Source organism: Papaver somniferum, chromosome 2 (assembly GCF_003573695.1).
Source record: "Papaver somniferum cultivar HN1 chromosome 2, ASM357369v1, whole genome shotgun sequence".
NCBI lineage: Eukaryota > Viridiplantae > Streptophyta > Magnoliopsida > Ranunculales > Papaveraceae > Papaver > Papaver somniferum.
In genome coordinates, this window is record NC_039359.1 from 212,716,768 (window position 1) to 212,743,255 (window position 26,488).

Sequence of the window (26,488 nt, forward strand, 5' to 3'; positions counted from 1 at the left end):
GTGAAATCTCCCGAAAGCCTGGGAATAAGACAAACTAAAATAAGATCAACTAACAGAGATCTTGCATGTGACACTCAGTTGTCTCATACTAATATATTTTCCTATACAAGGATTCAAATGATAAAGAGAGAGGTAAGTTGTGGTAGAATTTAGTCAAGTAAGAGAACTAAAAAATACTCATAAAAAAAAGAGAGAAGCCAATAAATTTCATTCCTAGCTTCCTTTCTTCCATTGTTATGCATCCAATACCTGTCTGAACTTTGTAAGAACACCATATATTCAATACAAGTGTTTGAAGAAAGATCATACTAGTGTCAAGTGGTGTATAATCTCATTAATGTTTAAGTTGATTCTCATGACTTAGACTTTGTGTTATTATCATCTCATTAAGTGTAATTATGGGATCTTCCCCAACAACAAATTTCGCTAATTATTCTCTTGATCTCTATTGAGCTTGCTTAATGATACAAATATTGTAACTAAGGATTCTCTTGATGCCCAACTCTAAGCAAGCTCAATATGTCACCAACAAAATTATAACTAAATGGGTAGACTATTAAACAACAGATAAAAATTATTGATCCCCAACTCTAAGCAAGCTCAATATGTCAGCAAGAAAAAAACAAAAAATGTGATGCGAAAAAATAATTATCAGCGTTTACAAAAACCTCGGGTCGTTATGGCATGGATCATATCCTAGTATGCATATAAATATAGAAGTGTCATGGACAACACTCCAACCAAACACCTTAAAAATTCCAAAACTATTTTTATATTTTCTAAAAACTGTATAAATGTCTTTAATCTAACGGGTATGGATATCCAACGGATTTTTAAGGTTGCATCCGGGTCCAGTTCCTAATCCGTTGATTTCAAAAATCACATCCGCATCCAACCCATTAGTGAACAGTCCGGACATCCATCCGCAAAAATACGGTTGGTCCCGGTTAAATCCTCTGATTACGAATAAAATGCTCACCCCTAGCTACCATATTGCTTTGGCCTAAAGAAATTAACTATAATACATATTGCTCACCTAAGAAAATGGGTGTTCCTAACAGTAATGCCTTATATATTGTGGAAATCTTTCGGGAAAATTTTTGGAAGACACCGCTCTAATGACCTACTCCTGTTTTTCTAAGTGGACTCCAGGGGCTATATCTTCCGGATGTTTTCGGGGAAGTTTCCACGGTCAAGGGTCAACGTAACATTACTCCTATTCCTTAGGTGCTAACACTGTACTATTCACATTCGTCAATAAAGTAAACTACTAAGATACAAAACACATTAATCAAAAAATTCTCTCAAATCAAATGCCAAGACATTCTAAACACGACAAGAAAATTCTCTCAAGTCAAATGCCAAGACATTCTAAACACGATAAGAAAATTCTCTCAAAACAAATGCCAAGACATTCTAAACACGACAACTAACATGTAAATGTGAAACATGAGCCTATCTGCCTATGTAAATTCACCTACTCTGGGTTGCACAGGACGCACCAATTTTGGTGCCGAGTCCGCGTCTGACTCACGGTGGACGCAAAATTCTCAAATCAAAAGCCAAGACATTCTAAACACGACAAGAAACATGTAAACGTGAAACATGAGCCTATCTGCCTATATAAATTCACCTACTACTGTGTTGCTAGTTATTATACTTACTTTATCCACAGTTCCACTGATATGACTGTGCCATAGACTTTATCCATACCGAGACATAGACTTTTGCCATATGGAAAATGGGTTATTTGTCCAAATATTTTTAAATCACGGTTCAAATGGATGAGTAAAAAATAGTTTGGGTGAAATGGCCAAAAAAAAAATAGTAAGGATGAAACCAGTTTCATCCTACCTTAAATTTAAAAAATAAAAAGGATGAAACTGGATACATCCTGTGTAAATTAAAAATAAAAAAAAAATATTTGAAAATGGGGACGATGAAACTGGTTACATCCTGCCTATTTTTACATTTTTATCCATTTAAACATTATCAAAATCTAACTGTCCACTTCACCCAGAAATTGTTGATTTTGGTCTTTTTAACCAATTTTGGGTTAGCCATACTAGTCATACTGAGACATAGACTTTAGCCTCCATATGAGACTTCAAGTAGTGTTAAATCAGTAGCCCTCATATGTATAGTATACCCTTGAGGATTAATATTGTGTGGCTGGTGGTGACGCAAAAACATTCCAAAAAAAAAGGAAAAAAATGGTCATCGGAATCAAGAAAATAGTATGTTTTAATCTAGTTTCGATCTTCTTCGCCATGCAATACACAGCTGGGCAATCAATATATCGTTATCACATTTGTTTAGGAGCTAATTACAGTACTACTAGAACCGGCAGCAGTACATTTCAAACTAATCTCAATCTTCTTATTCCTTCACTATCCAACAATTCAAATCCAATTATCATCAAAAATGGATTCCATAACACCACTGTTGGTCAAATCCCGGATACAGTTTACGGTTCGTTTCAGTGTAGAGGTGATGTTTCATTAGATGATTGTAAAACTTGTGTTCAGATGGGTACTCAAGATATCAACACAAATCAAAGATGTCCGAATGATAAACAAGCGATCATTTGGTTTAATGGGTGTATGATTAGGTACTCGAATCAATACTACTTTGGTATTATGCAAGATAAACCAGCAGATTATTTCTGGAGTCTGAATAATGTTTCCACTAATCCAGATGAGTTTAACCAAATCTTAGGGTATTTAATGAAGAATTTAGTAACGCAAGCTTTGTCTAATAGTAGTTTTGCTATTGGAAATAAAAACCTACCAAATTCAACCACCAAAGTAAATGGATTTGTACAGTGTAGTGCAGATATATCTTCGAGTGATTGTAGTCGATGTCTTAATGAAGCTATTGCTGAATTACCAGATTGTTGTTCTGGGAAAAGAGCTGGAAAAGTTATTAAGCCGAGTTGTTTTCTTAAGTATGATTTAGATCCTTTCTTTCAATCTACAACCGTTACTTCACCACCGCATCCTCGCGTATCACCGCCATGGTCAGCGAATACTTGTAAGTAGTATTCCTTGTTATGTGATAATAAGTTTCTTTTATAATCGATCCAGCCAGTAGAAATGAAAGTGTAAGTTCTTTATGAATAATGAAAACATTATTCCTTATATAAACCGAATTTGGTTTCATTTCCAGATCGGAGAGTTTAAATTTCGTTTTCAAGAACTCTTATTCTATATTTTGCACGTAGGTTCTTTTTTTTTATACCTTAGTTTATGATATGTACCAATTTAGGGGTTTGCTAACACTCTTTTTTCTCATAGAAATATCATATTTATCCCAATTCATAATTGAGAATTGTCGATAATCCTGCAGCAAAAGGGAACTCCAAACTTGCTGTCAGTATAGCCGTTCTGTCGGCTATTGCAGTATTTTCCGGCACAGCCGCTTGGTCTTTATGGAGAAAGAAAACAAAGACAAAGACAAAGATAAAGAAGATTGATTGTAAGTAACTATCCCTCAATTAAACATGATACTTATACTTTTTCAAACTTTGATAATCTTACTCATTTGGTGTGAACTTATTGTTATTCTCCTCATGCAGATTTCGATGATGAGATTCGAACCACAGATTCCATGCACTTCAGTTTTAGTGGAGTAAGTGCTGCAACAGATAATTTCTCCGAAGCTAATAAACTTGGAGAGGGTGGATTTGGCTCTGTTTATAAGGTACTAAAATTATTATATATAATCCATGTAACCTGAAACTTAGAGTATAATTCCTAGGGATAATTGGAGAAAAGCTAATAGAATGGGGAATTTTTCCAGAACGGGACATTTCTTCAAGGCGACATCTGATTTTGGGGCATTTCTCCAAGTTTCCCTAATTCCTAATGGCTGATTGTTTTTGAAACTCTTCACATTGCTCAGAACTTGTATTTTTTGTTTTCATTTGATGTCCTCAGGGTACACTTCAAGACAAACAAGAAATAGCCCTGAAGAGGCTATCAAAAAATTCAAGACAAGGTGAACAAGAGTTCAAGAATGAAGTTACCTTAGTAGCTAAACTTCAACACAGAAATCTAGTGAAGCTTGTTGGTTTCAGTCTAGCTGGCGAAGAAAAACTACTCATCTATGAATATATGCCAAATGGAAGCCTTGACCAAGTCCTATTCGGTTGTACTCCGTTCTGCGTCTGTTTATTCTTATTCTATCAGGCATTTTGGGATACATGGATTAATAATGTTTGTGTTTTTTGGTCGGAGGAATTTGTAGATTCAGTTAAATGTACACATCTGGATTGGGAAAGACGATACAGCATAATAGGTGGTGTAGCAAGAGGACTTCTCTATCTTCATGAGGAGTCCAGACTTAAAATCATCCATCGGGATCTCAAAGCTAGCAATATATTATTAGATAAGGAAATGAATTCTAAAATTGCAGATTTCGGCATGGCTAGGCTTTTTGGCCTTCACCAAATTCAAGATAGCACTAGCAGAATAGTTGGAACGCAGTAAGTATAAACTTTGAATTATTGAACATCTGATTGTTCTTAACTGTATCAAAACAAATTTGCGATGCTCCTATTTAATTCGGGTGTTGGGATTTTGCAGTGGCTACATGGCTCCAGAGTATATCATGCATGGTGAATTCTCTGTGAAATCAGACGTTTTCAGCTTTGGTGTTTTAGTTTTAGAAATACTTTGCGGACAGAGGAACAGCAGTTTTCATAAAACAAATGTTGCTCGGGACCTTCTAAGCTATGTGGGTAGCAATAATATATTTTTTTAATTCAGCATTCCCTAATTGTGTTTATGCGATGGATAAGTTTAACGGAAAAATTGATGCAGGCATGGAGACATTGGAAAAATGGATCTGACGTAGAAATATTAGATCCAACTTTGAAGGATGCATATTGTAGAAGCGAAGTGAGGAGATGCATCCATGTTGCGTTATTATGTGTTCAAGAAAATGTTTTAGATAGACCAACAATGCCCACAGTTGTCCAAATGCTTAACAACAACTCAGTTACCAGTCATGATTTACCTTCATCACCTGCATTTTTGGCTGATAGTACGCGCCATCCAGACTTAAATCTAGGAAGCAGTAAAGAACAAGCAAGCTCAAGGGACGAGTCAATCAGTGAAGTATTGCCATGGAGCGTGAATGAAGTATCAGTTAGTGAACTATACCCTCGATGACAATAAGTAGTACATATTAAGAGTGTTTTTCGTTATCTTATACGCAATGTTAATTCAAGAATTCGGTTCTCACAGTCATACATCAATTAACATAAAATTAGAATTTTTTTTAGTTTCTATTGAATTTGTAAGCTATCAAAAGCTGCAATTCGGACTATTAGAGCAGCCTTAAGGTATCTTGGCCAAAGTGAAATTAGGAGGTTGGCATTCACCTACATAATTGTCCTTCAAATCTAACTTTTCCTTGGGTTTTTTGCTGGGCCTTGGAGTACACACCTCAACATGTGTACTAGTCACTTTTTGAGTGATAAATCTGTTGAGGTAAATCTGGGTTAGGATCAAAAACGCCAAATAGTGCCAATGTTCAGTCATTTATGAAGAATGATTTTTTCGGGACCATGGTTTTTTTGAGGGGACCATGATTTTATTAGGTCACCTGCCCTATAGTGATAAGAGGTGTCCTAAAACGTTGAAATGACTAACCTATCCTTAACCTAATTTAATCTAAAACCAACCTAATAACCACCTATATATAACAACCACCTCCCACCACCGCCGATTACCACCACCACCACCTCCGATTATCACCACCACCAACCACCGATTACCACCACAACCACCACCGATTACCACCACCACCACCTCCGATTATCACCACCACCAACCACCGATTACCACCACCATCTCCTCCCACCACCACCGCCACCGCCTATTTAAGAAATGTAACAACATCAATGTAATCACAATTAAGTTCGGTTACATAATAATTTTAACCAGTATAAAAGACGACAGCCGCAACCTGATTCTTCCATGGGTCCACTCCGGAGGTGTTTTCCAACAAACCCTTCACTTTAATTTTATTTTGATTGCTTCAATCGAATAGAAATCATCAAAATAGGGTTTTAATAGGAGTTACAGAGCCATGTTCGGTTAGGCCGATTTTCCAAAAAACCCTAGTTTACTAACCGAACTTCTTGAAAATGAAGAACACGAAGAACAGTTCGGTTCTATTGGATTTAAAACTAAGTCACCAAACTCTCTGTTCGGTTGTTTCGCAAAAAAATTTGAAACTACAAAGTAACCGAACTCCACCCTTAGAACCGAAAAAAACAAATCCAGTCTAACCGAACTGTGTTGTTGTGGCCACTATGTTGAGTTCCAAAATAGCCGAACTTAGCCAATAGAGTTCGGTTTGTTCGCAAAAACTTTTAAAACTACAAAGTAACCGAACTTAGCCAATAGAGGTTGGAACTTCACATTTTTTTTGTTTGTTAAGTTCGGCAACTTCACAATTTTATCGCAGAAACCGAACTCAGAGTTCGGTCGGTTAGCTGTTAGGTTCAAGTTTGCGAAAGAACCGAAATTTGTAAGCTTATATACTCTTATATTACGTAAAGTTCGGTTAGATCAAAAGTGCATGCAGTTTGCGAACCAATCGAACATAACGTTGTAACTCCTAGAAATTCTATTATTTGAGAGTTCGGTAACATGCGTGTTTGGAACAAGTAACCGAACTACATTGTCAGATGAGTTCGGTTACTTGTTCATTTCACGGGGCAACCGAACTACAGCTTCAGATGAGTTCGGTTACTTGTTCTTCATATAAAGTAACCGAACTGTTCAAAATCCAGTTCAAATCCGGATCATTTTGAAGATTAACAAATATTTTAGGAGAGGATGGAGATGGAAAATCAGATGAGTTTTCATAATTTGAATACTCAAACTTAGTGAATTGGAAAAAAAATTATTTTCTATGTTTTTTTCCTTCATCTTCTCTAACTCCACTCTCTCAATAATTCTACTCAACTAATAATAAACCCATTTTTTAATTTAATCTCACTAATTGTTTTTTAACTAAATCATTCACTAATCATAACCTAAAATTAATTAAGAGGGTAGATTATGTATTAAATAAATAACTAGATATGGGGTGACCTAAAATTACTTCTAATGCCTTTAACCAAAGTAAAACCATGGTCCCAAAAAAAAAACCACGGTCCCCAACAAATCGTTCTTTATGAAAGAGATCATGGGGAGTCTTGTTGGGTCAAGGAGAGATTTTTACCTTTAACTGTGCCCGGGATGGATCGACAGCAATATCTGCAGGTCATGCAAAGACGAGTTTGTCATGTGATTCCTAGAATTTTGAAATCTATGTAAAGTTCTCCCATTATCAATCTTGACGCCTTGGACCATGGTACTCATTCTCACTAAGAGAATCACATGTTTTGCGAAGCTTGGTGTTTTGAATCGATGTGCTCATCAAACACATGTTTTACAAGCTTCCCACCCCCTTCTACCGACTTACCCCCAGTTCAAATACTAGCTACCACCACCTTCTGCCCAATCTACAAATAAAAATTACCACCTCCACCAATTCTATACCACCACCTTCTGCCCAATCTACAAGTAAGAATTGCCACCTCCACCAATTCTAGTTTTCAAGACCCTATGTAGAGATGTTTGATTGTATTTTTTATGCCGAAAATAATGAGCTTTGAATTTACATTTTGCTAGAATTTGAATCAAGATGTTTTCAGGAGATAAATTATCTTCCACAAAATCCTTGATTGAATTTGTAACGAGCCATTTCCTCTTTAGCATACAGATGTTCCTTCAGAAAATCTTGATTTCCAATACATACAATTGCATTACTTCCTCTCCATTAGGTTCATCCTGCTATTAATTATATGGCGTGTTCGGTTGGTGGATAAGGAATTCTATTCCCAGGAATTTTATTCCCAAAACAGGGGAAGCTTAACCCCACCACCTTTCTAGCGTGTTTGTTTCATGGATATGAGATCGTATTCCTGGGAATATGATTCCATACCCTTATTTGGGATGTGTCATAAGTACAGGAATTCCACTCCTTTACTTTTAGGTTTCCCAAATATGGGAATAGAAAATCCACCTAGACGGTGGATTTAGGATTCCCGTCGGTTGGGAATCGATTTTCTTAAATATTCTTTTAATTTTGGTAAGTATTCCCTTACTTTTTGATCATAATCCTGACTAAACCAAACAAGATTAAAGGAATCATATTCTAAGAGAGCTATATTCTTGCAATCATATTCTCTGATATCGCATTTCTTTCCCGTCAAACCAAACACCCCGTTCATGGGTTTAAAATTCCCTTAATTTTTGGGAATCCTAATCCTAACCACTCTCTAATCCTATTTACCAAACATGGTAATGGAGTTGCATTCCCAGGAAACTATTCTAATCCCTCCAACCCTAGTTAGAAATTCAAAATTCGGCATACGTACGAAACAACAAACTTATGTGTATTATACGGATTTGTAGGAGTCTAATTCAGTCAACGGTTCGTGATTATTTGATAGTAAATCGGAACGGCATACGTACGTGTATAATTCGTTTAGAGATGTGAGTTCGGGATATATAATTCGGCGCATATAAAATACTAAAAACTATCTTTTAATTGTATCATATAGGGAGCTTATCATCTGAAATGAGATAAAATTGCATTATATAATATGTATCGATAATATCATCAGCTACTAGCGCATGGATCAGTGAGCCTTTACTATTGCTCGAGGTCATGTGTTCAAATCCTCCATATTACGTTTTTCAATAAACTTTAAAAAAAGAGTTAACTCCGATGAAATAATTCGCGGCTTATTCGGATAGCTCATATTATACATATACTAGGTTCTGTGTTACGTACACTAGTTTTGGCGTATTATTCGGGAACGACCGGCTCGTAAAAATTCGTGAATAATACGCCGAACTGGTTCAGTGTTATACTGCTAGTACGGGCATATTATTCGAGAACGACGGGTTCGTAAAAATTCGCGAATAATATGCTGAATTGCTAACTAGGCCTCCAACCAAAAACGCCATTAGTGGGTATCTTACACTGGCCTCTTTTGCATAACCCTTGTCTTCTACATTTTCTACTCTTATCATATTGCTCATTAATCTCTCTGCTCGTTTATCATCATTCACATTCTGCCTCTGTTTTTCCTTTAATTGCGTCTTTCCTTAGTAGTGTTTCACATCCATCTCATTACATATCTTCGCGCTTGTACAATCCCCTTGAATTTCACCAATGCCAGTTGGCATGGGGAATTGAATTTCTCCAAGGCCCGCCTATGATGGCATTGTAGGGTTATTCTACATTTACCACACAAAATGTTACCACCATTTCCAGAGTTCCCGCAAGAATGACCATAGTGATTTCGCCCTTGGGCTTTATCGCGACACTATTGAATCCATATATCATGTATGCAGAAGGAATCAAATACGAGTCGTTGTATCCCATGATTTTGAAGGCGTGATAAAACAGGATGTCGTCTGAGCTTCCCGTGTCTACTAAGATCTTATTTATCGCCCAAGGAAACTTATTTTCTTCTTCATCTTATTCCCATTTAGAGTACGTCTGCATAGTCATAATGATGACCAATGGATCTGTATGCATTCCTCCTTTTATCATAACATCTTCTACCATGAACGAGATCTGCTGCTTCTGCCACTATTCTAGTGGTAGGTTTTTCGCCACCAGATGTACTTCCTTGCCATCGCAATCTCTTTTATGCACTCGGTTGAATACATTATCGTAAAAATATCCTATATTCTTGGCCGAATGGAAGATCGAATTGATCCGCCTTACACCCTGCCATATTTCGATGTGATGCACCGTTGTTGGTTGTTGTGGATGATTTTGATGGGCTGGCTGGAGCGGTGGTGCTCACGGTAGTTTATTCATCACCAGAAATTGGTTTAACTTTCTTTTTTCAATTAACAGTAATAAGAATTTTCGCACATTCCTGCGGTGTGTAGTGTTGTGGTCGTGGAACCTATGGTACATGCAATATTCATCGCTCATATTTCCTAGTAAAGGTTCTCGTCCCAGATTCCTTGGTAATGGTATTTCTTCGGTCAACACGATTGTCTCTCAATTTTTTTTTATCGAAGTATTCAATCTGGGGAGTTTTATGTCTTTAAAGGGAGGATTGTTTGGTCTTCGGTTAAATCTTTGACTGTTGTTATATCCTGTTCTTCGATCATTGCTGAACCTTCCTGTAGTTGCAGGAAATCTTACACTACACCCCTCATATGATTTCATTATTACTCAACTCATTTTTTAGATTTACACTCTTAATTTTATTGATCAATCTTTGAATATTCTTACAAGAAAAGATAAAGGAATCAAGAATGACCTTTGTTCTAGACTTTCTCTCTCCTATTTACTTGTTTCTTACTCAAAAAAGATCTCTCTCCCTCCTTTACAACTGAACGACTATTTATAGGGAAATACATAGTGGATGACAGCTAGTCTATCCTTTATTTTCGAGTATGACTTGCGACATTCTCGTAACCTTACAAATCTTAATCTCGCAAACTTTTTAATTTTCGCAGGAACATCACATCTTTCTCATGATTTTAGTTAACATCGTTTATTATATCATTTCTGAAATTGTTCTGTGACGCTGTTGTCTTGTGTTGTTGATAATTTCGCTAAAGTATTATTGTTGCGAGATTCTAATCCTACATCTTGCCTCTTATCATATCTTTTCTGCGAAGTAGAGAATGATGTGAGAAACGCCGCAATTGTTCCTCTCTTCATATTCTGCATTTATCACACGTATTCTTTCTTCCATCCGTTTCTTGACACGTCTTTTGTAACCGCTGCTTTTTAACCGCTTATATCTTCCCGTATTAATCGTGTTTATCAAATCGAGGAAAAATTCCCTCTATATATATTCTTTCTCACTCTCCTTTTCTTTCTTTTTATTTTCTCTGCAACTTCATCGTTCTTCTGCAAATTCCGTTATTGCAACTTTTCTTCTTTCTTCTTCAATTTTTTTTAAGTTCTTCTTCATCTTCATATTATTTCTTCTGCAGATCTTCATCATTCGTAATTTTCTTCGAAATAATCTTCCTGCTAGTGTTTTCCATGGATTCATCAAGGTTAGTTTTCTTTTTTCTTCTTTATGGGTTTTGCTGAAATTGATCTTGTTTACTGCCTTATTTGATGTTATTTATGTGATTCCCATACTGTTGTTATTTCAGCAAAAGCACCTCCAACACTAAGTTTACGGTTCAGAACCCTAACATTCCCAAACCGCAGCATAAAGTTGTTGCGCATAAAAGAAAGTCTGCGAATGAGAAGGTAGTAAGAAACATTATCCTTTTCTAATGACAATATTGTTGCCTCTGTTTCTTATCTGGATTGTAATTCTCAGGGTGATAAGGATGTCAATAAACCTCTCAAGAAATCTCGCCACCATAAAACTGTTCAAACTTTTGTTCCATTCCACTTACTTATCTCTTCTAAATATCCTGCGACATCTTCGCAAGATAAACCCTTATCTCCAATTCGCGAAAAAATTGCCTTAAACTTCATTTTTTCAACTGATCTTTAAATGATTGAAACCCCCTTTTTGATCCTTCTGTGAATGAAACTTATTCTCTTCCTATTGAGAATGTTTCTCAACCTTCTATCATTGCCAGTTCTCTACCTGAGTCTCTTCCCCTTTCGAAAGAAATCGTTGAAGGAATATTGCTTTCAAAATTTTGTCTGAAGTCCTGGATGATGGAAAGAAGTCCTCCATTCATCCTTTCAAGTCTAATGTTTGCGAAATTCTGAGTAAGCATTTAATTTCTGACAGATGATGAGTGCCAAATATTGTATATATTTATCCCTTTTTGTTGGCATTTAACTCATCTTTTATGCATTAATTCTACATTTTATCCCATATTCTGTATTTTCATTGTTTTCAAGAATAAATATTTTTATTAATTAATTTTGCATTTTTAGGTAATAAATAAAGTTCGGATGAGTCGCGGAGCAAAAAGAGCAGAGAAGTAGTGAAAAGCCGGGAGAAATCACGCAAGGAAGCCGCGAAGAATGGTGCGCACAACCTCATTTTCTACACACAAAAGCGCCTCCGTTCTCAGCCATCAGATCAGTTCTCAGAAGCATCCGACGGTCGCTCCTTCATAGATCATCAAAATCTGATGTCTCTGCCGAGCACCACAGCGCTGAAATTCCAAGCCTTCAGATTAGATGGTAGTTGAATCCAACGGTCGCCCCCTTGCTGTTCATCAACGTTTGATATCTCCGCCTTACACTACAACACCTAACCCCATCTAGAGCCGTTAACTTCGTTGTATCAAAAAATCTGACGGTCGCTACCAACCTCTTCAGGGGGAACCATCCGATCCACCTACCAGCTTCGCATCCAGTGACTCAGCGTCGCAGAACATCAAACTCGATACGCCCGCCTAACACCCTAGCAACCGAATCATTTAACCTCAACCAAACATCTCCTCCTTCCTCTCCATCGACCTCACCCCCTCTGCAGAGACACCATGTCCTGCCACCACCAGAACACCACCTCTGCCACTGCCGCTTCACCACCACACCTCCACCATCATCACCCCTATTCTCCACCATCATTACCCCCTTTGTTCTAGCCTCCTATTATATAGTTTTCTCCCCTAATTTCTCTCTAAAAACCTAGGGAAGAAATCAATAAAATAGGACGAGTTGGAAAGACGTAATTGAAGCATGGGAATGGAGCAAGAGATTGAGGAGAAGAATGGGTCGAGAGAAGACTCGTCAAATCACATGTTAGGTGAGTTTAATTTCAAGCCCTAATTTCTCTGTAATTTGGGGGTTTTTTCTAGAAACCCTAATTCATGTTGGAACCGTACCAGGAGAGAATTAGAGTATGGGAATGGGCTCAATTAGACCCATGACATTAGAAAAAAACAGGAAACCCTAATTGTACTGTCATTGGAGAAATTTGGGGATTTTGATTGTAAACCCTAATTGGGTATTGGGTATAAATATGGGTGTAGGATTAGTGTTAAGGGCATGCCTGGGCTAGCCAGAGCTTCACCCAAGGGGCCTGGAATAGCCAGTGCTTCCAAGTTGTTTTCAGTTCATGTTTTGAAGTCAGTTAATTTCAATTTCAAATGTTAATTATGGTTATCATGTTCTAACTTCATGTGCTAGGGTTTAGATGAAACTCTTGATTGTATGTTAAGATAGTTAGTAATCCTGTCACTGTTCTTGTAGTGCTGAAACTAAGTAGGATTGATAATTGGCTAGTTGAGTGAATGCACCTGTGATCAGCTGTGCTGTAAGAAGACAGCTGATTCTAGGGGTGGAGTGAGAGTAGCTAAGGATTCAGTCCATTTGAAGGGCTATGCTTAATTGAAGTAGGGAAGTTAGTAAACTTAGTGATCAAATGCACCTGTGATTGAGTGTGCTGTAAGAAGACACTCAATGCTAGGGGTGAACTAGAGAACTTAGGGGATTAACCTTCCACTAATGCGGATTGCTAGATAACTGGTTGAGCAAACAAGCCTGTGATCAGCTGTACTGTGAGAAGACAGTTGATGCTAGGGGTAAGTTAGTAAGATTAGTTAAGTAAATCATCCACAATCTTCCCTGAGATGAAACAAGAACATGATTTGATTAGGATCTGCCTTAGTTTAGGATCAAGATGTGGATTCAAAAGCCCTAGTATGTTCCTGTTTACTTGCTTTACATTCTGCTGTTTTTCAGTTCAGTCACTGCCATCATCTCAAGTGTGTTTTAACACAACCAAGACTCTTTGTTACAACTCAGTTTTAGTGAAACCTTAAGCTTCAACCACACACACCTTGTCCCTGTGGATCGACTCGCACTTGCACATTAGCTACATCGACGCCGTGCACTTGCGGTATTAGTTTGTGACTCTTTTAGAGAGCCACCAAGTTTTTGGCGCCGCTGCCGGGGACTTGGCTGCTGTGTGGTTGAAGTTGTCACTGCCCTGTAACTTAGTTTTTCATCATCTTAGTGTAACTTAACTGTTTTGCATTACATCTTAGGTTAACTGCATCTTAGTGTAACTTGCATTAACATCTTGCATATTTCATATTAGTTTGCATCTTAGTTTGCATATCACTGCATACCTGCAAATCATCACTGCATCTGTAGCATTTCCCTGTTGTTTGCTCATTGTCTGTGATTTTCTCATTTTGACATTGGCTTTGCTCATTGTCTGCATATTTGGTCACTGCATTTGTAGCTTTGCTTAGCCCTGTATCTGCAAACTACTAATGTGGCTTTGCTCATTGCTCTGTAGCCTTCCTATGAAATATAACTACAAAGCATCACTACATCTGAAGCATTGGTGTGCATCTTAGCAATATCACCTGTACTTAAGCATTGAGTCTTATCATTGCAACTACCATTGAGTCTATGTTAGCTGCAGTTGTCTCCCTGTAGTCAGCTGCACCTTTCCTTTGTTAGTATATCCATCTTGCTGTGCTATGCTTCGCTTCAAAGAGACTGATCTCCTCTTTGAGCCAACAGGTGCTGCTACAGCCAGCCTCTGGTGCTGCTGCTGTTTTCTGTGTTGCTGCTGTACTCCTGTTGCTGTTCCCTGTTCCTGTTGCTGCTGCCACCCTCTGCTGCTGCCAAGACTGCTGTGCTGTGCTGCTGCATGTGCTGCTGCTGCGGAGTGCTGTGTAGCCCTGCTGTTGCTGGTGCTACTGTGCTATGTTGCTGGTGCTGGTGCTACTGTGCTGCTGAGCCAAGCCCAACTGGGCCTCAACAAAGACAAAAGCTTAGGATGATCCAAAGCCCAACTGGGCTTTTGCAACCAAACTGAGCAGCTGGGCTGTGCTTAAGCAAGTAAGCCTAAACCCATTAAGAGAACCCAACCTGTGGGCTTCCATTTTAATTTGTGGGCTTGTAATAATTTTTTCCATTTTTCTGTTGGGTTTGTAATTAATTTCTTGTGGGCTTGTTTGTTTAATTTCTTGTGGGCTTGTGGTTTTAGATTGATTTGGGCCTGTTGTTTGAATTAAGAAAACTGAACTTTTGAAAGCCCAGTTGGGACTCATATTTTAATTAGTAGCTAGCCAAAGCCCAACTAAATTTCTGGGACTGTGGGCTTAACATCCATTTGAAAACTAAACATTTACACTGTGGGCTTGACCAAAAACAGAAAACGTTTTCAAAGCCCAGTTGGGCCTCGACCTTTGGCTATTTAAGAGCCCAAATTTCAAATTGTTACCTGGGCTTGTTTCTGAACTGTGGGCCTGAACCAAACTTCGAGTGGGCCAAAATTCCAAAAACCAACAGTGAGCTTTACTCATCAGCAGGGGGCCTGTTTTTCAAAAACGTAGCTGGGCTTCGCAAAACCCAACAGTGGGCTTGGTCTCCTTATCCCATTAAAAACCAAATGTCTTTCTCCCATAAAAACCAAAGTTTTCCAAATGTCTCCCTAAAAACCAAAATTTTCTTTTTCCCATCAAAACCAAATGTCTCCCGACAAAACCAAATTTTTCCCAAAAAGTCCAATCCCATTAAAAACCAAATTTTCTTGTAGATAGTTTCTTAGTTAAATCTTTTGTTTCTTTTGTATATAGTGCTAATTCAATATGATCTCGGCTAAAAAAATGTTGGATTTTTTTTTCCTTGAATAATGGAGTTCTAATCTTGCTTTCGCCGAAATCGGGTATTCTCTTTCCTTTTCTCTAATCAGCATAATCCTCTCCATATGTTGTGTTATAATTCTTTCATATTTTGAAACATTGAGGACAATGTTTAGTTTAGGTTTGGGGGTATAGAGTAGATACCACGATAACATGTTATAATTGAAAACAGAACTCCCTCTTTTTGAAAAAATTAAAAATTCCAAAAAAAAAAAAAAAAAATTAAAAAAAAATCATAAAAAATGGAGCTCATTTACCTTGAAATGTTGACTCTTGTGCAAATATGTAATTATTAGGAGTCTTAGTCTAGATATTTAGGCACCCTGATTCTAGCACAATTCACATAGTGATAAGAAATTTGCACGCGCACGATCTACCAATACATGTATGGCCTCGATCTTCAAGGTGTTTGATAGGAAGTTACGATTGCCAATCACTTTAGAATACTGAACGAAACTGGACTAGCTTGTTCTTTGGTTGGTTGGGATAGAAGGTGGAGGTTACATTAAGAAAAACAACCATCGAATTTAACTGGGTGCATCAAAAAGGGCTACCTCTTGCAAAGTGTCATGTAATTTTTGTTTCTTTTTGTATATGTATCAAAAGTGTATCAGTGCTTAAAAAAAAAAAAAAAAAAAAAAAAAAAATCGATGTATATTCAGAAAAAAATATCAGAAAAATACAAAAAAAATCAAGTATTGTTCAATTCATCCTCTCTTGTTCCACAAATAAAAGAGAGTAGTCAATGTAAATAAGAGTCATGTAAATAGTCATCTTTTGTTGTTTCGTTGTAATAAGCAAGGAGGGTGTATGCCATTGATGTACAACGCGAGAAATTGTGAAATACCTCCAACTCATTCACAATTCTCGTAAAGTCCGGACAGCTAGCTAGATTTCGACCTCAGTTCTTAGCCTGAGAAACTATCTCTTGGTGATTAGTAGTCATGACTTCAGATTTTCTTTACACATGTGTAGATACACTTTACACTCTTATCACATGTCCTTATTTATTATCAGTGCTAGGATTGTGCCTTCGATAGCTAGATTGACATCTCCATTTTGCTGTGAGCTTAACTGTTTTGCACATGTCACGTTTGATGGAATCTGAGCTTATATTTGTCCTTAGGTTTTGTAGGCACACCTCTGGTAAACCTTCACGAGACTTCAACTCGTCCACTAGGGACACTTAGTGGTTTAAAAGGCTTAGTGCATACGCTAAATGCATTCGAGAGACCAGCGACAGTGGTATAGTTAGGATTTCCTTAGTTTTGTTTTACTTGAGGACAAGTAAAATTCAGGTTTGGGGGTATTTGATGAGTGCCAAATATGTATATTTTATCCCTTTTTGTTGGCATTTTAACTCATCTTTTGTGCATTAATTCTACATTTTATCCCATATTCTGTATTTCATTGTTTTCAAGAATAAATATTTTTCTTACTTAATTTTGCATTTTTAGGTAATAAATAAAGTTCGGATGAGTCACGGAGCGAAAAGAGCAGAAAAGTAGTGAAAAGCCGGGAGAAATCACGCAAGGAAGCCGCGAAGAATGGTGCGCACAACCTCATTTTCTACACACAAAAGCGCCTCCGTTCTCAGCCATCAGATCAGTTCTCAGAAGCATCCGACGGTCGCTCCTTCATAGATCATCAAAATCTGATGTCTCTGCCGAGCACCACAGCGCTGAAATTCCAAGCCTTCAGATTAGATGGTAGTTGAATCCAACGGTCTCCCCCTTGCTGTTCATCAACGTTTGATATCTCCGCCTTACACTACAACACCTAACCCCATCTAGAGCCGTTAACTTCGTTGTATCAAAAAATCTGACGGTCGCTACCAACCTCTTCAGGGGGAACCATCTGATCCACCTACCAGCTTCGCATCCAGTGACTCAGCGTCGCAGAACATCAAACTCGATACGCCCGCCTAACACCCTAGCAACCGAATCATTTAACCTCAACCAAATATCTCCTCCTTCCTCTCCATCGACCTCACCCCCTCTGCAGAGACACCATGTCCTGCCACCACCAGAACACCACCTCTGCCACTGCCGCTTCACCACCACACCTCCACCATCATCACCCCTATTCTCCACCATCATTACCCCATTTGTTCTAGCCTCCTATTATATAGTTTTCTCCCCTAATTTCTCTCTAAAAACCTAGGGAAGAAATCAATAAAATAGGACGAGTTGGAAAGACGTAATTGAAGCATGGGAATGGAGCAAGAGATTGAGGAGAAGAATGGGTCGAGAGAAGACTCGTCAAATCACATGTTAGGTGAGTTTAATTTCAAGCCCTAATTTCTCTGTAATTTGGGGGTTTTTTCTAGAAACCCTAATTCATGTTGGAACCGTACCAGGAGAGAATTAGAGTATGGGAATGGGCTCAATTAGACCCATGACATTAGAAAAAAACAGGAAACCCTAATTGTACTGTCATTGGAGAAATTTGGGGATTTTGATTGTAAACCCTAATTGGGTATTGGGTATAAATATGGGTGTAGGATTAGTGTTAAGGGCATGCCTGGGCTAGCCAGAGCTTCACCCAAGGGGCCTGGAATATCCAGTGCTTCCAAGTTGTTTTCAGTTCATGTTTTGAAGTCAGTTAATTTCAATTTCAAATGTTAATTATGTTTATCATGTTCTAACTTCATGTGCTAGGGTTTAGATGAAACTCTTGATTGTATGTTAAGATAGTTAGTAATCCTGTCACTGTTCTTGTAGTGCTGAAACTAAGTAGGATTGATAATTGGCTAGTTGAGTGAATGCACCTGTGATCAGCTGTGCTGTAAGAAGACAGCTGATTCTAGGGGTGTAAGAGTGAGAGTAGCTAAGGATTCAGTCCATTTGAAGGGCTATGCTTAATTGAAGTAGGGAAGTTAGTAAACTTAGTGATCAAATGCACCTGTGATTGAGTGTGCTGTAAGAAGACACTCAATGCTAGGGGTGAACTAGAGAACTTAGGGGATTAACCTTCCACTAATGCGGATTGCTAGATAACTGGTTGAGCAAACAAGCCTGTGATCAGCTGTACTGTGAGAAGACAGTTGATGCTAGGGGTAAGTTAGTAAGATTAGTTAAGTAAATCATCCACAATCTTCCCTGAGATGAAACAAGAACATGATTTGATTAGGATCTGCCTTAGTTTAGGATCAAGATGTGGATTCAAAAGCCCTAGTATGTTCCTGTTTACTTGCTTTACATTCTGCTGTTTTTCAGTTCAGTCACTGCCATCATCTCAAGTGTGTTTTAACACAACCAAGACTCTTTGTTACAACTCAGTTTTAGTGAAACCTTAAGCTTCAACCACACACACCTTGTCCCTGTGGATCGACTCGCACTTGCACATTAGCTACATCGACGTCGTGCACTTGCGGTATTAGTTTGTGACTCTTTTAGAGAGCCACCAACAGAGCTGCTTCGCAGACAGCTTTATCAGATGAGAATAAAACCTTATCTCAAGATAAGCGAACTTGTTTAAACAAGATGGCGATATCTTCGCAACAACTTAGCATTCTTCAGAAAGTATGTGATGACCAAGAACAATCTCTTCGCTCTTTGAGAAATGAACTTAAAGAAGTAACAGAGTCATCTATCGCTGAAAGAGATACACTCATTCAAGGTAGAATAGCTTTAATTGCAAAGGCGAATCAACTTAAAGAACAATATTTCAAATTAGAAGAATCTTATTCTTCTCTTGCGAAGAAAAATGCCTTTCTTATTTCTAAAGAGAAAAATATTCAGTCTCGACTTAAAGATTTAGTTGGAGATAAATTTGATGATGCAATGGACCATTGGGAGAATAGTTGTTTGTCCTTGATTCAACATCTTATTTCGCAAAAGGAAGGTAGTCATAATACTTTGACTGCCTTAAATATCTTTTCTTTGTCATATTTTTCTGAGTTCTTCATCTTATTGAAATTTTGTATTCTACCTTTCGCAGAGTCTGAGAAGAATCTTCATTCCTCCATTTCTGTTTTGGAGGCTAAATATGCCAAAGTTCGCAAAGAAAATGAATTGCTCGTCTCTGCCCTTACTGGTTCTCGCGACCGAGCAGAAAGAAGACTTGATGATCTTGCTTATTTTAAGGATATTCAACATAGGAATCATCAACGAGCACTTCTTCGTCAAGTTCATCTCCGGGCAGAAGTCCTTGTAAATGATATTTTGTTGTCCAAATCTGTTCCTCCTACATCAATTGAACCTTTGGAAGTAGATGATGATGAAGTTCCTCGTCCTGCTGATAATGATTATGATTATGAAAGTGGTGAAGAGGATGATTTCTTGGAAGGTGAAGAATAAATTCCTTCTAAGGAAGCATCTGCTGGTGTTAATCAAAATGAGAAAGAAATCTCCCCTGAAGAAGTAATTGCTGGCGATAATCAAGGTGCTAGTCAAGGCGAAGATCAGAACCGAAATGAAGGAGAGGCTTGCGATAATAAGAACATTCGCGAATAATAAGAAGAAATTAATACTGAAGCTTGAGCTTCTTATTTAGTTTTATCTTCTTGAATTGTCTTATTTAGTTTTGGAATCAATTTTTCCTTTTAGTATTTATGGATGAGAAAGATAATGCTTCTTGTTTATTGATTCCAATACTTGCCTCTCATTATCTTTCTTGTAAAAAATAATCTGTTATGAATACTTATAAATATTTTGTTTTATCATTTGGTCTTATTTTGCCTTCCTAATTAAAGGTCTTATTATGCCACCTTTTGTCATTGGGACAAAATCGCAGGACGTCCTTGTACTTTCACGCAAAACCCCATTGATCTTGCCTTAACTTTTTCTTTTGTATTATGGCCTCTTCGGGAATGTTGCGAGAATATGACAGGCCTAAATATTCTTGCGAAAATAAATCCCCATGACATTGCCGTCTTTCGACGAAATCGCAAGACGTTTTCACACTTTCATGCGAAACCCATTGATCTCGTCTTATCTTTTTCTTTTGTATTATTGCCTCTTCAGGATTGTTGCAAAAATATGACAATCCTTAATACCCTTGCGAATAAAAAGCCTCATGACATTTGCGTCTTAAGACACTTATCATCTCCTTAATGGAGGGTGCCGCCCTTATCTCCCCCCTGGTTGCCCCTTCAAGGAGGCGTACTTCTACCACACAAGGTTAGATCCTCCCATCCAGTCTTAACAACAACCAGTTGTTTTCCAAGCCTCTTATACCTTTTACCTATAGGGCTTATGGTTACGAGACTGCACCCTAAGTGGGGTTTTCTTCAGGCCGAGTGCAGTGTAAGCCAAGACTTGTCAAGAATGGCAAAGTACGCTTCAAACATCCCTGGAATTCTTGACTCAACCGTGTACCTCGGCGCCTTGATCATATCTGCACTCCTTGGGAGAGTCCTTATTACCTTAGTCGCCCAACCTAAGTCATATGCCTAAGCTGAGAATCCAAGGTGCCTCTCCCGGATGGGCTTTATTGACCCCAAACCTCCATGACTCAGGTTCCGGTGGCGGTGTAGCCTTTCCCTGAGCCATGCAACAGGTACCCCCTAATATGACGTACTTTAGGTCTTACATTTGCCTCTTGCGAAATTTTATTCGCGAACTAGGGTGTACGCCATAAAGGTTAGCCCCTTTCTTTTATGTCATGTTCTGTGATTATCTCTGCGAAAATTTCGCACATCATGATCTTGTTTTGATATGAATAATCTTGCAACTATTCTTTCAGAATCCATAACTTCTCAAAGCTTCTTACGGATAATATCTTTTTAAGTACAACCTGTTCCATGGTCTGTCAAGTCTATGACCAACATCTCTACCTTCTGAATCCATTAATCTATAAGCTCCTATTCCAACTATCTCCTAAATGATGTAAGGTCCATCCCATTTTTTCGCTAATTTTCCACCATTTTCTCGCTGATATATTGGTGTCTCTAGCAGAACTAAATCTCCTGGTTGTAATTCGCGTACTTTGACACATTTATTATATTGTCGGGCCAATCTTTGCTGATAATTCTCCATATGTTGTAAAGCTTTTTCTCTTCTTTCTTCTAATTCATCAAGTTTATTTAAGATTAAACCCGCACTAAGATTTTTCTCCCAATCTTCTCTTTTTGTTGTCGGAATAATAACTTCTGTTGGTAACATCGCTTCAACTCCGTATGTTAAACAAAAAGGTGACATTCCAGTAGCTTCTCTTCTAGTTGTATTATAAGACCATACTGCATTATGTACTTGTTCGCACCATGCTCTGTGATGTCCTTCCAATTTCTTCTTTAATATATCTGCAATTGTTTTGTTTGTTGATTCTACCTGTCCATTAGCTTGTGGATACAAAGGAGTAGACTTTGCACATTTTATCTTGAATGCATTAAGTAGCATTTCTATATTTTGTCCTTCAAATTGTTTCCCATTATCAGATACCAACTGCGCAGGAATTCCAAATCTGCAAATGATATTTTTGAATATGAATGTAAAGATATCTTTGTCGCGAATATGATGTACTGCTTTCATTTCTGTCCATCTTGTGAAATAATCTGTTGCGACTATTAAATATCTTCTTTTTCCAGAACCTGGTAAAAATGGCCACATAATATCTAAGCCCCACTTTCCAAAAGGACACACACTGGTTGAAGATGATAACGGTATTCCAGGTGCATGTATTTTCTTTCCATGCCGCTGACAATCTTTGCAGCGCCTTTATATTTGTTTTGCATCTTCATGCATGTATGGCCAGTAATATCCTTGCATTTTTGCTCTATGTGCCAAAGATCTTCCCCGCTATGATTGCTAGCATCCCCACTATGTAAGATTTTTAGCACTTTTTCTCCTTCCTCTCGTGTCAAACATCTGAGTGAAGGTCCGTTAAAGGATTTAGCAGCCCATATTTTAATTCATAATTCGTTGCGCGGATTTTTAACTTATGTGTTTCTAATCTATTTCTTGGTGTTTCTCCTTTCACCAAATATGCATGAAGTTTCATTCTCCAGTCTGCGATATTGTTCGTTTGTTCTTCTTCTTCATTGTTTATTATCATCACATCCACTTCTTCTTCTTCTTCTTTATTGATTGATGGTGATAGAAGTGTTTGTATTTTTATGCATCTCGCAGTTGGATCTGTCATCATGCTTGAGATGAAAGCAAAAGCGTCTGCGAGTCTATTATCCTTTCTTGAAATGTGCCTCCATTTTATTTTTGGGATTTTCGCTGACAATTCTTCAACGAGCTTCTTGTATTTCTTTAAGGATGGTTCATTTTTAGTATACTCTCCCTTTATTTGGCGAATAACTAGCTGCGAATCACTAGTGATCCTGGCATTTTCTTGTTTCATTTCTATTGTGAATTTTAAGGCATGTATCACAGCTTCATATTCCGTTTCATTATTAGTGGATGTGAATTCCAATCTGAATGAAAAAGCCATCTTTATTCCTTTTGGCGAAATTAAAACAATTCCAACTCCATTTCCTTCTCCATTTGATGATACATCTACTAATATCTCTCATCTATTTTGTTTTGTTAATAAATCTTTTGGATCTCCGTGTTCTTGTTCTATATCCATCATTTCTTCTACTGCTTCATCTTCTTCTAAAGGAAATTCTGCCAAGAACTCTGCAACAACTTGTGACTTTGGTGAAGACAAAATTTCATATTCAATATCAAAGTGGCCTACTTGTGCATTCCATCTTTCCACTCTTCCTGATCTTTTAGAATACTTCATCACTGATTCAATTGGTACTTTTGTTAAAACCTTTATCTTATGCGTCTGAAAATATATCCAGAGCTTAAATGATGCATAAACCAATGCTAAGATTAACTTATCAATCTTTGAGTAATTCTTCTCGGCAGTATTAAAAGTTTTGCTAATGTAATAAATGGGTTTCTCCACTCCTGCGTCTACTCGCAATATCACAGCACTTAATGCATGCGACGTCGTCGCAAGATAGATCAATAATTCTTCTCCTGATTCTGATTTTTGTAAAATAGTTGTATTCATCAGATGTTCTTTGATCCCTTGAAAAGCTTTTTCACATTCATCAGTCCATCTAAATTTCGCACCCTTATTGAGTATGTCGAAAAAATATTTTCATTTGTCTGATGATCGCGAAATGAATCTCCCCAGCGAAGCTAGAAGCCCATTCAACTTCTGTACATCTTTTATTGTTCCTGGTGTTGGCATGAGCGAAGCTAGAAGCCCATTCAACTTCTGTACATCTTTTATTGTTGCTGGTGTTGGCATGTCACGAATTGCTTGCACTTTTTATGGATCAACATGTATTCCTTCCTTTGATACAATGTAGCCTAAAAAATTTCCCGATGCAACTCCAATAATACACTTCTCAGGATTCAATTTAATGTTATACTGCCGCATTTTTTCAAAAATCTCCCTCAGTTCTTGTACATGGTCTTTAGCTTCTTTACTCTAACATGTCATCCACGTATACTTTAGTATGTCGCTCCCGCATTTCGCAAACCAAATGGCATTTTCGTGTAACAACATAAACCTCTATGGGAGAAGAAAGCAGTATGTTCTTGATCTTCTTCAGCGAGAGGGATTTGGTTATACCCTTTATACCCATCTAAAGATGATACTCTACCATTTCCCGCTTTGGATTCCACTATTTGAGGAATATCTGGTAACAGAAAACTATATTTGGGGCAAGCTTTGTTTAAATCAGTGAAATCTATGAAAATCCTGATTCCTTTGTTTTTCTTTGGGACAATGACCATATTTGCTATCCATTCTGGGTATTTAGATTCTCTTATGATTCCCGCATCAAGCATTTTCTGTAGTTCTTCTTCTATTTGGGAATGGTAAGTTGTTGCAATTTTTCTTATTCTCTATTTAAATGGTCTCACATTTTTGTTAATCTGCAACTTATGGCATGAAATTGATGAATCTATTCCCGGTATCTCATCCATGCTTCCTGCGAAAACATCTTTATATTCTCGCAAAAAGTTAACAGTTCTTTCTTCTTCTTCCACATCCATTTTGGTTCCAATTCTCAATATTAGAGGTTCTTCTATAGTCCCAACGTTTATTTCTTTTGTTGGTTCTGCGGCAGTGTAACTGGGTTTAGGTTCTCCAATTGGTGTTGGTTCTTTTATTGTTTTCACAGGTCCTTCTCCTTCTTCCGAAATTTCGCTGGGTATTCCTTTGCCTTTTTTTGCCCTTATCATATATACTCTAAATTATTCTTCTTTCTGTGCTTCCTTTGCCAATTTTCTGTGAAATTGTTTCTTTTTTGCTTGTCCTTCATAATGGTTTACTTCAATTTGATGACATAATTTCGCATTATCAACATCTCCTTTGATTTCACCTAATTTGGTGTGGGGAATTTAATACATTGATGCAATGTTGATACTACAGCTTTTATCGCATGTATCCATGGTCTTCCTAATATCATATTATATGGTGATTTCATATCCACCACGCACAATGTTACGTGTGTTTCGATCTCTCTAAGTGGAATTCATACCACTATTTCTCCTTTAGGTTTTGTTGTGGATTTTCCAAAGCCGTGAATAAAATATATTGAACTGGACATTTCTTAATCTTTAAATCCCATTCCCCGGAATGCATGATAAAATATTATATCCACTGAACTTCCTGTATTGATTAAAAATCTGTTCAATATCCATTCTCCCGTGGATTTTGTTGTTGTCTCCTTATCTTTTCGCGTAATAGGCACTGTAATAACCAATGGAGATGTGTCGTTCAAATTTTCTTTTGGTATTTCTGCCTCCATGAATGTAATTTTTTACTTTTCCCAATCTTTCAAGGGTAATGTCTTTTCTACCGCCATAACCTTCCTTCCTTCAAAATTTCGTTTATATATTCTTCCTTTGATGTTTCCATGGAATTCATTAACCATCGTTTTTGTTATCATATTACACTCCAATCTTTGTCATCTTCATTGATTCTAATAATCTTTCTTTTAACTGGTTCACTGATTTATTTAATCACTTTCTTGATTTGAAAATTATCAACAACAATTTTCAACTTTCGATCTTCAATTCCCTGTTTCTAGCGCCATTATGTAGTTGCAGGAAATCCTACACTACACCCCTCATATGATTTCATTATTACTCAACTCATTTTTTAGATTTACACTCTTAATTTTATTGATCAATCTTTGAATATTCTTACAAGAAAAGATAAAGGAATCAAGAATGACCTCTGCTCTAGACTTTCTCTCTCCTATTTACTTGTTTCTTACTCAAAAAAGATACCTCTCCCTCCTTTACAACTGAATGACTATTTATAGGGAAATACATAGTGGATGACAGCTAATCTGTCCTTTATTTTCGAATATGACTTGCGACATTCTCGCAACCTTACAAATCTTAATCTCGCAAACTTTCTAATTTTCGCAGGACCATCACATCTTTCTCATGATTTTAGCTGACGTCGTTTATTATATCATTTCTGAAATTGTTCTGCGACGCTGTTGTGTTGTGTTGTTGATAATTTCGCTAAGATATTATTGTTGCGAGATTCTGATTCTATATCTTCCACCTTGGTTATCATATCTCCTTGATGGGTAATTGTATGCATGAAGCCTGTCTCCGTATTCTCTTTGAAACCATTCTTCATTGTGGCCGGACATAGCTACTTATTTCGTGGTATTTTCCCTCAATGGTCTTCCATGTCCATCATTAGAGTCACACTCTTCACTGCCTATTATTCGCGGTAATAGTCTCGCGCTTCATTCTTTCGCAGCTGCGATGGCAGTTGTGTTGATTTCCATTTCCCTTTGCTTTTCCCCTACTGCGATATATTCCTCCTGGTATTCCCTCAGTTCTTGCATCTCAAGCTTGTCTTTAAGTCGGAATATTTTTATGTATAAGAGGTCAGTTGCATACATATAAGAGGATGAAATGTCGTTCTGATACTTG

General features: G+C 37.5%; 1 protein-coding gene across 2 annotated transcripts; it reads left to right on the forward strand.

The window, feature by feature from the left end:
• Positions 1-2,170: 2,170 nt before the first annotated feature.
• LOC113350442 (putative receptor-like protein kinase At4g00960) lies at positions 2,171-5,329 on the forward strand. 2 transcript variants are annotated; one of them, XM_026594578.1, is made up of 7 exons: positions 2,171-3,033; positions 3,349-3,477; positions 3,578-3,702; positions 3,939-4,149; positions 4,249-4,486; positions 4,587-4,737; positions 4,824-5,329. In XM_026594578.1, the coding sequence occupies exons 1-7, from the start codon at positions 2,214-2,216 to the stop codon at positions 5,172-5,174; spliced, it is 2,025 nt and encodes a 674-aa protein (XP_026450363.1). In that variant the 5' UTR covers positions 2,171-2,213; the 3' UTR covers positions 5,175-5,329. The 2 variants fall into 2 exon arrangements, with proteins under 2 accessions (XP_026450363.1, XP_026450362.1); XM_026594577.1 differs by having other exon boundaries at positions 3,939-4,486.
• Positions 5,330-26,488: the final 21,159 nt, after the last annotated feature.

Coding starts and splice junctions, on each gene's coding strand:
- LOC113350442 (XM_026594577.1), top strand. CDS start 2,214: ATGGTCATCGGAATCAAGAAAATAGTATGTTTTAATCTAGTTTCGATC. Junction 3,703..3,938: donor GATTTGGCTCTGTTTATAAG/GTACTAAAATTA, acceptor TGATGTCCTCAG/GGTACACTTCAAGACAAACA. Junction 4,487..4,586: donor AGCAGAATAGTTGGAACGCA/GTAAGTATAAAC, acceptor GGGATTTTGCAG/TGGCTACATGGCTCCAGAGT.